The sequence below is a fragment of the Toxorhynchites rutilus genome, chromosome 2 (assembly GCF_029784135.1).
Source record: "Toxorhynchites rutilus septentrionalis strain SRP chromosome 2, ASM2978413v1, whole genome shotgun sequence".
Lineage (NCBI taxonomy): Eukaryota > Metazoa > Arthropoda > Insecta > Diptera > Culicidae > Toxorhynchites > Toxorhynchites rutilus.
The window spans coordinates 22,550,288-22,568,190 of NC_073745.1; the positions used below are offsets into that span (position 1 = coordinate 22,550,288).

At 39.2% G+C, this 17,903-nt stretch overlaps 1 protein-coding gene across 1 annotated transcript in view; it reads left to right on the forward strand.

Moving 5' to 3' along the window:
* The window catches only part of LOC129768226 (roundabout homolog 2), a 331,824-nt gene that overhangs the window by 223,833 nt on the left and 90,088 nt on the right, over window positions 1–17,903 (forward strand). The window contains exon 6 of the mRNA XM_055769718.1: window positions 5,869–6,016. Within this exon, the coding sequence (XP_055625693.1) occupies window positions 5,869–6,016 (148 nt within the window). The remainder of the gene's footprint in view (window positions 1–5,868; window positions 6,017–17,903) is intronic.

The following is a 17,903-nucleotide window of genomic DNA, read 5'->3' on the forward strand; positions in this document are numbered from 1 at the left end:
AGTTCGTGCATCGACAAGCAGGATTCGAATACGAAATTTCATGTCTAATTCCTCGAAAGTGACAAGGAAGCTTGGAGAACCGAATAACATTGGGGAGAAAGAATGAAAACCCGAAGGATATGAGCAAGTTGAATCTCGGCTCGGAATGCGCTGGTTACCCCAATCCGATCAGTTCACGTCCACCATTCCGATACTACCAGTAGGGCTTCTTGACGGTTCTGTTCGTCCTACTAAAAGACAGATATTACGTGTCGTTATGAGCCTGTACGACCCCCTTGGATTCCTAGCGATGTTTATAGTACATGGAAAAATAATTATTCAAAACCTTTGGCGATCAGATTGTGGTTGGGATGAGCAGGTGAACGACAACAACTATAAGGATTGGAAACGATGGATTGGCCTCTTTTCCAAACTGAGTGAGGTCAGAATTCCTAGGGCGTATTTCGGTACAGCGATTGCGGAGAAATGTCAAACTATACAACTACACGCATTTGTCGATGCCAGCAAGGCTGCATTTTCCTGCGTTAGATACCTCCGATACATTGAGGCAGGAAAACCGAAATTATCCTTAGTAGGAAGTAAATCGAAATTAGCCCCTATCAAGACACTTTCAATCCCAAGACTAGAGCTACAATCTGCCGTGTTGGGGGCTTGTCTGACAAATTCTATTGTTCAAAGTCATAAACTGCCGATCTCACAACGGTTTTTCTAGACGGATAGTACAACAGTTCTCCATTGGATTCACTCAGACTCACGTAAATACCGACCATACGTAGCTTGTCGAAATGGAGAAACACTACAGTCCAACAATCCAACCGAATGGAAATATGTTTCATCATCAAACAACGTAGCGGATGAAGCTACTAAGTGGGGACAAGGCCCACGCTTAGATCCGGAATGCAGATGGTTCCAAAGCCCCACATTTCTTCTACGGACGGACGAATTTTGGTCACCGTAGACTTGGAAAGGTGCTCCCGTGGCCGAGTGGTTAGCGTCAAACCTAACATGCCGGGGGTTCGGGTTCGATTCCCGTTCTGGTCGGGGAAATTTTTCTTCAAAGAAATTTCCTCTGACTTGCACTGTGGTCACGCGTATTCTAGAGCTTGCCACTCAGAATGCATTCAAGGCGTGTTATTTGGCATAGAAATCTCAACTAAGTACTAATGAAAATGACGCAAGTAATACTACGTTGAGACGGCGGAGTTCCTCTAGGAACGTTAGTGCCATATAAGAAGAAGAAGAATAAGACTTGGAAAGGTGCTGAAGCTGCAGAGGAGTTGCGACACCACCGATTGAATCCACAAGAAGCAGTAATTGATATACGTCGTTTTTCTAAATGGGAGAGACTATTACGAACTTTAGCATACGTTTACAAATTCGCGAGTCGCTGTAAGCAGAATATGGGCGTATTACTACCCCAAGAGTTTCTACCCAAGTCGGAAACCGAACTGTGGAAAATAGTTCAAAGAGAAGCCTTTCCAGTAGAGATCGCCGAGTTGCAAAAACATCATCATTCCAAGCCTTCGGGGGTGGTGCCGATATCGAGCCCGTTTCATAAATTATCAGCATTCCTTCATGAAGAAGGTGTTATTCGAATGGATGGTCGTATCGGCGCCACCTCCTACCTGCCGATAGGAGCTAAGTATCCTGTAATACTTGCTTCGAACCATTCAATAACCCATCTCTTCATAGATTTTTATCACAGACGATTCAATCACCAAAACCGAGAATCTGTCGTCAACGAACTCCGCCAGAAGGTTTATGTGCCCGGTTTGAGAAATCTAGTCCGGAAGATCACATCTAGATGTCAGTGTTGCAAGGTGCGTAACGCGAAACCCAGTAAACCCAAGATGAGCCCACTCCCCCGAGCGAGACTCCAGGCATGGCACCGACCGGTGATTCACTTACACTGGATTGGATTATTGCGGTCGGTTGTATGTTAAAGTAGGACGAAGCCAACAGAAGCGTTGGATTGCTGTATTCACCTGCCTCGTTACACGTGCCATACACATGGAAGTGTTAGATAGCCTATCAACATGCAAGATGTGCATCAGACGATTCATTGCGAGAAGAGGAGCTCCTATCGAGTTATACACAGACAATGGTGGTATTTTTCAAGGCGCTGCTAAGGAGCTGCAGACCCAGATCGCAGCAATCAACCAAGACTGCGCAGACACATTTACGAATACCAATACGAAATGGATGTTCAATCCACCAGCGGCTCCCCACATGGGTGGGGTTTGGGAACGGCTGGTGCGTTCAGTCAAAACCGCACTTGCATCGTTCTCTTGTGCACCTAGACTGTCCAACGATGAAACGTTCGAAACTATAATTCTTGAGGCGTCCTCTGGACCATCCGAATCAACAGGCCCTCACTCCCAACCACTTTCTGCTAGGTGGATCAAGTGATATTCTGCAACCGCCGAAAAACCCGATTAACGCAACTGAGTGTCTTCGTAGTAACTGGAATTTAGCACAGAATATCCTCGATGGGTTCTGGCAGCGTTGGATCCGTGAATATTTACCGACGATTGCGAGACGCACGAAGTGGTTCAGCGACACGAAGCTAATAGAGGTAGGCGATTTAGTATTCATGGCAGACGAGAAGAAACGAAACAGTTGGGTTCTGACCCGGATAATCGGTGTCACAAATGGTAAGGACGGAGTAGCAAGGCAGGCGCAGGTAGAAATAAAGTTCGGAATATTCCAACGACCAGTCGTGAAGCTTGCAGTCATCGATATAGGAAAGTGTGAGACCGAAGAGGATGAAGGTCCCACTCAGTCTCACGGGCCGGGGATTGATGCGGTGACAGGCTATCGTCAAATCACCCCTCGAGTCGACGACGGCAAACCTTCCAGTGCAACCTCCTGTACAGCATAGTGACGCAAGGTTTTTGCAGTGGGTTCCGCCTCGAAATGTCAACGGGTAAAGAACTGTCAACATGAACAACAATTCTTCTTCAATTTGATTTTTACCACGAGTAGTCGACACCGATAGCAGAGTTTAATTGGATACATCAATCAGTTAATCCCAACACTACAAGTGAGGTTATATATTTCATATTGTAAAAAATATACTGACACAAATGCATTTAGTTTATAGATAGTGCTACCACGCTAATAAAAGGTGTTTCCAAATCGAACCTGGTTGTGAAGAAGTTCCACAACAAGACTAATTTCAAGAAAAAATGTAATGTTTCAACTTTAATGTGTAAATTAATTGGCTATTATAAGTACAATGAGGTAAAAATCGTGATTTTTGATGATTCTAGTTGAAGGCTCTCTAGGAATTGTTTAAAATTATATTGCAACGCAATTAGAAAATATAGGAGTTAGATGTTGAAGAACAAATTATAGAGCGTTTAGAGAATTCCGTGATGTATTTGTCTGATCGGAACTGCTATACAGTCAATCTATGTCAAACCGATAAAGTGGTTCTCAGATTTTCGTGAAAAGTGGCAGTTTTGTTCCTCCTCGCCTGTTTTTTTATTTTTTCATGAGGATGTTCATTTTCATTTTAGGGTGGTCCGAAGAAATTATCGAAAAAAAATCAAATTAAATCCAAATAACTAGTATTCTAAAATGTATCAAATAAGTTTCGTTGTAAAGTACCATTTTGAGTAATGAGACACTGTTAAATTACAAACAAAGCTTGAGTGTTCAAAATTTGAGACTAAACGGTAAACTTTAGGTGTTTATTTTTCTAGTACCTATGTTTATACTCACAAGTCTCTGTAACTGTTGATAATACTTCGTTCTATTTAAGATCATAAATTCTGATTGATTTTGATGTATAACAAACCGAAAAAAAAATCCAAACCATAACTGCTAATGGACATATTAAATTTCTGTCTCCCATTCCATCGCCACATTTCATCCCTAACTTCGTCAGAGACATGACAGGTGACAATTAACTACATGGATTGCAATTAAAATTTTCCCATTCACAGCGTTAAGCTACCAGCTGCTGTCCACCCAGCTAGCCAGAACTGTCCCGTATCGGACACTGCTTTCATTATCTTCTCTATCTCTACCCATCCAGGAGCAGGACTGTCAGTGCCACGATAAGGACACTTCGAGATCCGGCTACCTTTAGCTGAAAGCCGAGACCACTGCATATTTGCTTTGAGCAAATAAAATCTATGCCAAATGGCTTCCAGGTTTCCATCCCGGGGGGCGGGAAAATGGGCTGAAAAGCCCACAGGTAAACCGTGAGTGAGTTCAGCTGCAACCAAAACGACAACAACGAAAAAAGTAATAAGCTCGGTCCAGTGGCTGTGGAGCAGGTGGGGAGAGCAGGTGAAAAGCAGTCTCGTTGCTTTATGATTTTATGATCTGACTGAGTATATTGCACACAGCACACACCCAGATGGAGCCGAGTTGCAGTGGAGAGAAGTTTTCATAAAAAAGTTGCTATGCATAAAAAGTACCACCACTTCGGTGCCTGCGCAAAAAAAGGGCGTTCGAGAGTGCGATGCGAGGGAAAAGTTTGTAATGAAGCTGCCGTGTGTAGCAGCGTGGCTCAGCGAATTCCGGTAAACATTGGAAAACATTACTCACGGAGGCGATGAAGGAGCGCTCCGATGAAACTATGCAATTTAACACCGCTTTCAACGTGTTTCCTCCATTCATTAGCGAAAAGCGGTGTTTTACATAACAAAAAAAGCTCCGCTGAAGTATATTAATTGCTGTTACCCTTCCATTGAGAAAAAGCGATTTAGTGTTAAATATTTGTTGGGAAATATAGTTAGTCAAAGAACTCAGAACTCGAGCAGGGCTATCAATTTGAATCCATGCGAGCTGCCTGTCTCAAATTAGTCCTGATAGAGATATATCCGTTCAAAACAATTCTCCCAATTTGCTTTGGTAGTAAAGTATAAATAACAAAAACGTCGATAAAGGATATTTCCCCCAGCAGAGCCCTGCCTCATTTATCTTCCGGAACATAAATCCTTATTGTGATACTACCGAGTGACTACATATGGCAACACAACCGATTACACATGTGAATAAAATGGGATCCTTGCTTTGGAGGCGAATCATCTTCGCTCAGGCAAATGTCCTCTGGATGCCTGAGCTTGTTTTCATGCCTGTGCTCTGCTGATAGACAAAGTACAAATTGTAACCCTGGCTCGGAAGGAGAACGCCGGGGGTCGGAACCCAATGGAACACGTACCAACTTGAATGGCTTTCTTTTCCTTTTGATGATATCAATTCGTACTTTCGAAGCGGAAAATTCTTCCTCTTGCCGTGCGGGGGAGGATGCGTTACATCACAAGAACAAAGCAAGCAAAAGAGCGCATCTTGAGAAGAGCCCTCACATTTTTCCGCAGAACTGCCGAGAGTTCTCTTCGGTGTATCACTGAAATCCAATCAAAATACGGAAAATCCACACCAGACACTTGGTTGGTATCAACTCCAACCCCACCCGACTCTATTTGTCTAACAGACTGACGAACGGGGATTCGGAGCCATGCTGCTGCTAATTTTCTCAAATAAAACGTTTTTTTCTATTACAAAAGCCACCCTACCAACAAATCGAATGCTGGGTATTGAAAAAAAAACATTTGTTCCTCTTTGAAATGATCTGAGCCCAGCAGTTTTGTTTCAGCAATCAATCTTCATCGGGAAAAGTAAATAAGTTCCCTGAGCGGAGGCGGAGGAATTCTCTCCCCTGTGCGAACATTTAATCGCATTTACCAGAGATTCAATCGTCCGTCGAGTGGGTCCTCGTGATTTCTTTGGTTTGCGATTCCCCGGCTGGAGTGTATAACCACAATAGCATCTCCCAGCTTCAGTAGATATTCAATTTGTTTTCGCTATCAGCTAACCGGTTGGTGTTTTGTGTTCTATTTTTCTTCTCCTCAGGATTCGTTCGCGGGCGCTTCCCATCTGTCCGAGAGCCCGACGCTGGTCCTGGATAACGTCGATCGGCACCACGCTGGGGTCTATCAGTGCACGGCGGACAACGGAGTCCGGGAGGCGGTCCACGCCGACATCGAAGTAACGGTTCTGTGTAAGTATCTCAAGTGGGGCCCCTCGAGAAAAGCTGTGGTTGTCGCTTTGGGTTGAGCTTCAGTCGGTTCAGTCCGGGTACTATTTCAAGATAACCACACATTGTTGACCCAATCAGGTCGATGGGTCGTGATGGTTTGGCGTATATCGTTTTTATATATGTTTATTCATACCGTAGTGAAAATGTATCTATTATTTTTGCATAATATTGAAGGAATCATTCAACATAGTCAAAATGATTCGATGCGATTTAGGCCAAAAATATAAATCAATTTGCTCGGAACCAATTGAAGATAATTCTATTAAGCCTTTCTTATGTAAACCACTTTCTTGGTGGCAAAATACTGGGAAAGTCGATTCCTGTAAGCTTTTTAACCCTCTACAGCCCAAGCCCGCCTTTAGACGGGCTTCGCGGATTCTCTTTTCATATTATTCAGACATTATTTTTAATGTTCACCCCCACTAGAACGTCTTTAGAATGTTGTCATCTATCAGACATACACATTGTTTTTATGTTGGCAGCTTTCTGCTAGGAGTATTTTATGTTGAAAGTCTGAAATTCGACATTGAATGTGGAGTAGGTTTTTTTAGATCAATAAAACACTTGGGCGGTAGAGGGTTAAGGGGGTGTTCTAGTCTAGAGATTGAAAAAATCATAATTATTTTTCTTCATATTTCTGAAGAATAAATATTCAAGAATGTACCCTAGGAAGGGTTTTCCGATAATTCCATTATTCACCGACTAAAAGCCATTTTAATGACGCGGTACTAGATTAGAAGTACGGCCCTGACACAAAACTTCAAACGCATTTTTCTTCAAACTAGTTTTTATTTCAAACTGGCGTGTATGATAACTCAAGTTCTACTAGACCGATTTATTCTAAATTTAGTGTGAAAAATCTTTATACTTTTCTCTATCGTCTTAATCAATCAAAAAATATTGTTCCTTATTGCACTATTTCAAAAAAAAATATCATAAAAAACGTGCAAAAATCAATTTTAAACTACCGTTAAATTGAAACGGTCGGATTGTTACTAGATAAATGGGCAAATAATGCAATAATGAATAGTTCAAATATTCTCAGATTTATTTGTTCAGATCTCGAAAAAATGTTAATTATTCGTTCCTCTACTCTATAATGTGATTTTCCACCAGAAAATTCGCCAAAGACAGACACAGTTGGCATAAGGTTCGGATTATAAGATGATTGTATGAGAGCCCACCACTGATGGAGCTTCTGGAGTGTCCCTATCGATGTGTGTGCTCTGACGTTGACCTTATGGAACATAATTTTTCATCTATGATCCCCTTTGTGCATCGACATCAATCAGACATGTTCGAGAAAAGGATTTGGTCGTGGGAACGTAGCTTATAGTAAAAGGTTCTCTGCCAATCCCACAACATACACAGAAAACTCTTTCAAATCGTCAATCCTGACAATTTGTACCAGCTTGATGCTTTAAAACCGTGACTGTTTTTGCTCCACTTCTCAGTCAGATATTGGTCGATTTGATTGCATTGCTTCGCATATGAAATTTCGGTTCATGGCACCTGTGTGTAATTGTGCTTTTTCAGTATTAAAGTGCTTCCTTAAGTTTTTTTTTATTGTGTGTATAGTCCTCATGAAAATGCTTTAATGGGATCATTGATACCAAAACTGCACGTGACTGCGTGTTACCGTATTAGGACCATAAATCGATTGCGTTCTTGCGTTATTCGAAGCTAAACTGAAAGATGTTTTGTATTTTTTCCATGCTTGAGTCGAAACCATACTGAGTCAAGCAACCATAAAATAATCTGAAGGTGGTATTTAGTACGAAATCTTATCTTCCTATTGCCACGTAGCGTAACCCAATCGCACTTTTACCACGCCATTCATTTAAAAATAATGATATTTTACTACATCTTATTTACAATTTGGCAATACAGGTCGGACTCGATTATCCGGAGTTTTAGACTCGATTATCCGGAGTATTTTTTTTTGATTTTCGGAAATTTTGAATAATTTCGTATAATAATTCTGGCGGATTTCACATTTTCTCAAAACCCTATCAATATGGGTATCAAATGAAAGGGCTTGGCTAGTAGAACACAGTTATTTATGAAAAATGACCAAAAATGTGTCAAAAGATTGTTCTCGATTAGTAGAACATAGCAGATAATGAAAAATACAATTTAAAGATGGCCGCAGTCTCCAAACAACTAATTACTTTTTGAATGATTTCATTCAGCTTGACCTGTTTCTATGTATGTTTGAATGTTTTTTGGAAATTTAATAGAAAATTTACCCCGTTCCTGTTGAATGATTGATCTGAAATTTGGAACATACATTTTATTCTACTGTCATTATAAAATTGCGTATTCCATGATCTTGAAAAATTCAATTTGCCCGCCGCAAAAAAATGGCTGAATAGCTTGATTTGGAGAATACACTACACTATGAACAAGATAAATTCGAAAAGGTCGCCGCCACAAAATGGCAGACTATGTATTTTTTGCAATCCCCTCAATATTGGTATCAAATGAAATGATTAGACTAATAGAATACAGTACAGGTCGGACTCGATTATATACAGACTCGATTATATGTGTTTCGATTATATACAATTTTGGACTCGAATATATTCATTTTGGAAATTTTTTTTTTTTTTATATTTCAAATATGGCTTATTTCATGTAGAAATATAACCTTTCAACTTTAAGGTGAAGTTTAAGTGGCTATTACATGTACAGTGGGGTAAAAATCGTGATTTTTGAAGATTTTACTTGAATTTTCACCAGGAATTGTTTATATCGATATTGCAGCCAAATTAAGAAAGATAGAAGTTGTGCGTCAAAGAACAAATCGTGGAGCGGTTGAAGAACTTCATTTTGATTGATAGAAACAATCTAGTTTAATATAAATTTTTAGGATAAAATTAATAATAACACATTAAACATTATTAACTTTTAAGTGTTTCGCTTCCAAAATGTTATTAAAATTCACTAATATAGTTGTTCCACTACTATATCCTGTACTAAATTTTCTTATCTTTCAAATGAAAGCATCAGAATCGTCTTCTGTAGCGTACTTTTTAATGTAGAGCCAGTTTGAAGCAACAGAGTCCGAAACAAAAAAAAAAGTTCTGTAACTCTGTCATTTTTGAAATTCGATCATATGCGTAGGTGGATTTTATTCATCAAATATGATCGTCTATTACCTGAAAGAATCTGGATAAATTATTTTTTTTTCATGTGAGAAATGTGTTCTCTGACTTTAAGGGGATGAATCAATAATCAAATTCCTCTTTTGTTTTCAAAAAAGGAAAAATACATGCAAAAAAAACAAAAAAAGAAAAAAAAATGTTTTGACTCGATTATCCGGAGCGAAAAAAAATCAATACTCCGGATGATCGAGTCCGACCTATATATTCAACAACACCAACAAAGCAAGAAAAATATTGGAATGGACATTGTTCGAATATAATAAAGCACAGTTTAGTTAAAGTCTAGAAGAACTGTCCTTTTACTCTTTGAATGATATTTAACAAATAAAAAAATATATGAATTTTAATTGGTCCATGCGATATAGAGATGCATGCAGATTATATTCATATAAATTCGGCACAAATTGGTTCAGTTCAACTTGAGTTACCGTGTATGTCAGATTTAATAAAAAAAAACTACCAGCTCCCGACCAAAATTTATATGTCAACACGGCTTGAAGAGATGTTCTCAGCGAGGTTAACGTCGTTTTTGCCCATCAATTCGTTGGAGAACTTCCGATCTGGTAAAAATGCATAGCTGTGAACAAAATATCAGGGTTTTCGTCATAAAAGTACTACCCATAGACCTCCATGAAAAGCTTGCCATACAATGGTTTACATGATTTCTGGCAAACAAATTGTATACTACTCCTAGTTGACCTTTCTACATTTCTTTAAAGGTACAGTTGCCGCATGATCAGTATCTCGAAAAAACCGGCGACCATTTGATTAGACGGGTTTTACATAAGGTTCATTTCGAAAGACCTACACAGTCGAATGCTGTGTAGTCTCCGGCGCATGTACCTGTGTAGAGGTTATACCAGACAAGCATTTTATGGATCAATTTACACAATCCTATATTCTGAATAGTTGTCAAATTATTCGAAATCCAACATGAACAGATTTTAACGATTAAATAATCATACCATTTTGATTGTATGTAATTCATACCAACACCTAGAAATGCCTTAACCCTACGATAAGTCACACATCGATCTTGCATTTTGAGTTCATGCACAGCATCGACGTTTTTTTGCACTGTAACTGATTTTGGACGATCTTCGAGGGCTTCGTCGGAGAGCTATCTACGACCACGATTGAATGCATAAAATCAGCGACAAAGAGTTGTCTATATGAATATGTGAATATGTGTTAATAATATGTTATCGCCTCTGAATCGGTTTCAATCAACAAAAACCTTATGGAAATTATGTAGAAAATTACATCGAAAATCGCTTCGAAAGAATTTTTTTTAATGTTTTCAAAGCATGTTACAAATGTAAAACATGGATGGTAGGATTCTATCATTGACTAGCACGATTGTCTATAACCATCGCATTTCTAGTCTTGCTGGTTTACGAGAAAATGAAGCTGATCAAATTGCCCGGCAGGCGCGTTTTAGACACATCTCCTCTACATACGATAATGTTGACAGTAGAATGGACGAAGAGCATGATGAGTTCATGGACTGTCGAATGGAAGGGGACTTGATCTGTTCATGGTACGTTACTAATTACTAACCAACTAACTTACAAGCTAGACCTAAAGTTCATTGTTTTTGTCTGCTAATCTATACTAAGCGATCAGCAGACAAAATGCCTTTTTCTTTGGCAAATACCAGCCGGTAAACATTAAACACGTGTTGTCGCGATGCATCCTCTAACTGAACCATGTGAAAATCTAAAAAACTTGCTGGCGTTGTTCAGATGTTAGTATATTCAAACTAAACTCAAAACAAGCGGCAACTACCAAACGAAGCACATATCAAAAATGTGCTCAACTTAATGTTTTATATCTCTAGAAAAATTTTCATAAACTTTAAATGAGTTCATACATATTTTTTCTTTGGAAACATTATTATTATATATTATATATTATTATTATATATTATATATTATATAGAATTTGTATAATTTAATTTTTTGAATACTCATTCCAAGGATGACGCAGGGTATGATGGTTACATGCAATTGTCATAAGTTGATTCGACGTCTAGATACGGCATTAGAATCAGTGAATTACTTAGAACAGAGAACATGTTGGCACATGAATTCCAATTATATTTGTATTTTGTTTTATTTTGATTTTCAATTAAAAAAATATCACATTATCTTAATTCTTCGCACCGGAAATCAGGTGGACATAGCTCTACAGAAAAAAAAAAATATATTTGTAGCGTTAGCGTTGAAAGTTTATGTGCTCGCGGATTTAGTTTGAGGAAGTGAAGTGAAGTAAACTCTATACTAATGGATTCAATGGATTCATTGAGTGCCAGCATATTTCTAGTATATTTCTCTACAATAAAACTTTTTGAAAATGTATATTTCTTACCTATTTTTTCGGAATGTTTTCATAATAAATGATGCCATGATGTCCGAAATCATTTATCGATACCGGATACCGATACCAGATTGCAAAAATGCAAAGTCGATCATTCATTTGATACACATATTTTGATAAAAAAATTTTTTGAGATAATATGAAATAATTTTGTAGCGATGGCCATATTTAATTTTCCAAGATCATGGAATACTCAGTTTTATAATGACAGCTGAGATAAAGGTGTGTTTTCTAAATTTCAGATCAATCAGTCAATAGGAACGTCAAATTTCTATTAATGTGGAACATCCCTAAAGGAAAAAACAGACATACATACCAACAGGTCAAGCTGGATAAAAACCTAATTGGCGCAACAAGTAATGGGCTGTTTTTTGACTGCGAACATCTCATGGGGTATTGGAAAAATATATGTATAGCCATTTTGTGGTGGTGGCCATTTTGGATTTGGATTTTCCATGAATAACTGTGTTCTACTGGTCAAACCCTTTCATTTGATACACATATTGATGGGATTTTGATAAAATATGTAATCCGCCATTTGGGAATCATGAAATACGCAGTATGATAATGACTGCAGAGATAAAGGTATGTTCTAAATTTCAGATCGAGCGGTCAGCAGGAAGAGGGTCAAATTCAATGTGGGAATGCACTAGAGACAAACACGTTACAATCATGTAACAAACATGTTAAAAACATACAAACACACAAACAGGGCATATTGTTCAGCTTGAAACGTTTGAAAAAGAAGAGAAAACTCAAAACACCAATTTTGGGTGGAACGTATACGAGGGTCACTATTTATATTTCGGGAATAGGAACAAAAACAAATAGTTAAGCTGCAAATATATTTTTATTGTTTTTCAAAGTACTCGCCACGATGCGCTTAAACCAATTTTCAAAGCATTTATTCCAATCGACACGAGACTTTTTTTTTTTTGAGCGATTGTCAAATTATGTGGGATCCAACGTGAACATAATTTTCGCACAACTAAGCGTTCATGTAAAATCGCATATATGCTGGTGGAACTAAGGCTTAGGGATGCCTCAATCTCACAATAGGTTACATGACGATTTTGCTTAATCATTTCGTGCACAGCATCGATGTTTTCTGGCACTACAGTCGATTTTGGACGACCTTCACGAAACTCGTCGGACAGCGAACTACGATCACGATTGAATTCACTATACCAGCGATACACAGTGGTTTTTGATGGAGCTTCATCGCCAAATTAAGTTGATTGACGCACTCTTGTTGTGATAATCCACGTCGAAAGTCGTTAAAAAATCATCGCACGAAAATGTTCACGATTCAGTTACATTTTTTTGCCGAGACCAAACTTTCAACTAAATATACAATAAACAAATAGCGTCCGTATGACAAAATGTTCTGAGTACGTATATCGTCAACAATGTCAAACTTTACGATGGAACCGTCAGATGGACTCACATGACATCAGTGTTGCCAATTTCCGAAATATAAATAGTGACCCTCGTATAAGTATTCAGATAACACCAAACCATAATTTTCATTCAAATTTTAACAAATTCAGGCGGCCTTTTTATGCCTGTATATGATTGAAAGTGAATTGCTTTACAGACAGATGTTGACACTATACAACCATCTTCGTGAATCGAAACTAACTGTGAAACTGATAAAAGTGTTAGGTTGAATATATTGGATTGGAAATGCACAATTTCATGATACTTTGAGCTAAAATTCTCACGAAATCATAAAACGGTTTGATTTTAAATGTGGTGGTGACGGGTGGTGATTGTATTATGACTTATGTTCATCATTGAAGTGGCCAAATGGTCCAAGAGTTATATTTTTAGTTTTTAGTTTGCAAGGTCCTAGAATTGCAAAAAAAAAGTATTTCATGAAAAACGGTTTGGTTCGGTTAAAAGCAAGATTGAACGGAACGAAGTTCAACGGATCTGTTGGTCTATAATGAATAAACAAGTACGTATCTATTACGTATTTATTACATTACAATGAACTAAAAGTTCAAAAATAATTTACAAAAACCCAATATCAATACCTTCATTCACACATTTTGAATTAATTTTATAATTTCTACAAAAAAAGAAGAAAATGGAAATTTCAATAATGTGAATGAAATATAAAATGTTAATAAAATGATAGAAAAAAAAAATTAGTTTCAATACAATGAGAAAGAACAGCGGATTCGTTTTAATAAATCAATGAAAACAATGTTTATTTTTTCTTATTTTCGTAAAAATATTAATGTTTAGATGACATTGAAATGTTTTTTTATTGCACCATTGTGATAAACCTTGGATAAGCAACATTTTTTTTTTTTTTTTTTTTTTTATCCAAAATATATATTTTATTAAGGCTCATATGGCGTCAGCCTAACGGGGCCGGGAGTTCAATATTTTGACAATGTTTGCTTAGACTATGTTAGTAATATGTAACCGATTACTCGCGGTTGACTCGAGGTTAGTATTACAAGTTTTCTCATAATTGGTATGTCGCAGTCTTCGATGCTCTGTACGTGTGCCCGACACGGGATACTTCCTATTGGGATGCAGCTGACCATTAATCAGCAACGCCCCCCTTGTCTGTACCCCATATCTAGCGTGGTACGTCTTTCTCGACTCGAAGAATCCAGGATAGAATGGTCACTAACCGGCGCAATCATCAGTTCATGTAGAGTTGTCATGAGCGGTACAACCTTTGGCTCTTGTTGAATGATCAGTGGACTGCACAACCTTTGGCCCGTGCATCTGTAAAGAGTGTGTGTATGTATTGCCGCGACTAAGTAAAAGTTTATCGATCGGATAGGAGGGATATGAAACGGGGACACAACGAAGGAAACATCATTAAACGTTGACATTGACGTTTCTGAGGAACAGGTATAGATGAAGCAGAAGATCAGGATCCCGGCTACCTAAGATATCCCGGACGGGGATATCCGATTGTCTGCCTTTTGCTCTCAGTGCTCTAGAGAGCTGAGAGCGAGCAGCATGGAACCGGATCCACGACCAGACAATATGCTCGATGTCGTGGTAGCCATCGCCACAATCACAAAGATTGTTTGCTGCGAGCCCAATGCGATAGAGATGCGCGTTTAGGTTGTAGTGATTGGACATAAGCCGAGATATCACGCGAATGAAATCACGACCTACATTCAATCCCTTGAACCATGCACTCGTCGAGACCTTAGGGATAATCGTGTGTAACCAACGACCGAACTCATCACCACTCCACATGCGCTGCCAACTTACGAGCGTATACTGACGAGGAATGTGGAAAAATTCATTATAAGCAATTTGCCTTTCAAAAGGTGTGCCTTCTAAAGCGCCCACCTTAGCTAGCGAGTCCGCCTTCTCATTCCCCGGAATCGAGCAATGAGAGGGAACCCATGCTAAGGTAATCTTGAATAATTTTTCGACCAAAACACTCAATAGTTGTCTTATTCTTGTTAGGAAATAAGATGAGCGTTTATCATCTTTCATTGAGCGGATTGCCTCTATTGAGCTGAGACTGTCTGAAAAAATAAAATAGTGGTCGATGGGCAATGTTTCAATGATCCCCAATGCGTAGTATATCGCACCCAGTTCAGCAACATACACGGAACAAGGATCTTTGAGTTTGAAAGAGGCACCGGAATTTTCATTGAAGATGCCAAAGCCAGTGGACCCGTTTATGAATGAACCGTCAGTAAAGAACATTTTATCAGATCTAACTTTCCCATATTCTGCCGAAAATATCGGCGGAATAGAATCGGAGCGTAGGTGATCTGGGATTCCATGGATTTTTTGTCGCATGGACAGATAAAAAATGACAGAGGAATTGCAGAAGTATGGGAAGCAAACTTGGTTGGAGATGCCTGGTGAAGGGTGCACGTCGTGGGTAAGGTACTCATGGTATAAAGACATAAAACTTGACTGAGGAGTCAGTTGGAGTAGATTTTCGAAGTTATCAATCACCAATGGATTCATGATCTTGCAACGGGTGAGAAATCTGTAGGATAATTCTGTGAACCGAAGAGTAAGCGGGGGTACTCCTGCCAAAACTTCGAGACTCATCGTATGTGTCGAATGCAAACACCCCATTGCTATACGCAAGCAACGATATTGTATTCTCTCCAGCTTGAGAATATGAATCCTGGCAGCTGATCGGAAGCAAAAACTGCCATATTCTAACACTGATAATATCGTTGTTTTGTACAATTGAATGAGGTCTCCTGGATGGGCACCCCACCATGTTCCGGTAATTGTTTGGAGAAAATTGATTCTTTGCTGGCATTTCTGTTTCAAATACGCAATGTGTCTCCCCCAGGTACATTTAGAATCAAAATTTACACCCAGGTATTTGAAAAACATAGAGTGTTGGATCGTTTTGCCGGATAGGTGAAGCTGGAATTGGGCGGGTTCGTGCTTCCTAGAAAAAACGACCATTTCGGTTTTCTCCGTAGAGAATTCGATACCCAGCTTGAGGGCCCACGTGAACAGATTGTTCAGGGTATCTTGCAACGACTTTTGCAGAACGACGGGATTAGTACCCGTGATGGAAATAACTCCATCGTCTGCAAGTTGTCTCAGCGTGCAGTCTCTAGTTAGACAATCATCCATATCATTGACGTAAAAACTGTACAAGAGGGGGCTTAGGCAGGAGCCTTGTGGTAGGCCCATAAAACTGTAACGAGAAGATTTCGAGCTGCCATGAGAGAAAAACATGTGCTTTTCTGACAGTAAATTGTACAGGAAATTGTTATGAATTGGTGAAAGTCCACGATTATGAAGCTTCTCTGAGAGAATTTCCTTGGAAATTGAATCAAATGCCCCTTTGATATCGAGAAAAACGGAAGCCATTTGTTCTTTGCGAGCAAATGCGATTTGGATTTCAGAAGATAGCAGCGCGAGACAATCATTTGTCCCTCTACCTCGGCGGAAGCCAAACTGCGTATTTGACAGCAAATTGTTCGTTTCGACCCACTTGTCCAAACGAAGTAAAATCATTTTCTCTAACAATTTACGAATACAGGATAACATTGCAATCGGCCTATACGAATTGTGATCGCAAGCCGGCTTGTTGGGTTTTCGTATGGCTATCACTCTCACTTGTCTCCAGTCATGCGGGACAATATTCAGCTCCAGAAACTTGTTGAACAAGTTCAGCAAACGCTGTTTTGCCAAGTCGGGAAGATTCTTCAACAAGTTGAATTTAATCTTGTCCGACCCCGGAGCTGAATTGTTACATGAGAGAAGGGCAATTGAGAATTCCACCATCGAAAAATTCTCATAGTCGCATTGGAGCGGAATGTCGCGTACGACGTTTTGTGCAGGAACGGTGTCGGGGCAAACCTTCCTTGCAAAGTTAAAAATCCAACGGTCAGAGTATTCCTCACTTTCATTTGTATGGTTTTTTTTTTTTTTTTTCTTTATTATAGTGATTTTCAACACAATTCGGCTGGTTCGTCACTTTTACTTCCATTTTTGGAAGATTGTCGGGAGTGAGAATTGAACTCGTGATCTCTGCGTGAGAGGTATGGATGTTACCGCTACGCCAGATCGCCTCCACCGTTTGTATGGTTCCAGCCACGCATTTTCCTAGCCGTATTCCAAAGAGTGCTCATAGCGGTCTCCCTTGACAAACCATTGACGAACTTCCGCCAATATCCACGCTTTTTTGCTTTAATCAAACCTTTTAGTTTGGCTTCTAGAGCTTGGTACTTTCGAAACCATTCCACTAATCCAGTTTTCCTGAATTTTTTGAAAGCGGATGATTTTTCAAGGTAGACCTTTGAACATTCCTTGTCCCACCAAAGTGATGGAGGACGACGTCGGAAAGTGGTAGCCGGTACACGTTTCTTTTGAGCTTGAAGTGCGCTTTCGTAAATCAAACTCGATATAAAGTTATACTCTTCGAGTGGAGGAAGTTCATGCATTGAAACAATTGCTTCAGATATTATTTCCGCAAATGTTCTCCAGTCAATATTCTTCGTGAGGTCATACGAAATATTGACTGACTCACGAGAGCTTGATTCATTAGCGATCGATAAAATTATTGGTAGGTGATCACTACCATGGGGATCTTGGATTACCTTCCACATGCAATCCAGGGATAACGAAGAAGAGCATAGAGATATGTCTAGCATACTTGCCCGTGCAGGGGGGTTGGCTATTCTAGTTGCTTCCCCAGTATTCAAAACTGTCAATTTGAAGTTGTCGCACAGATCATAAATCAAAGTGGCACGGTTGTCATCGTAGAGTGATCCCCATGCTGTTCCATGGGAGTTAAATCACCTAAGATTACCCGCGGCTCCAGCATTGCC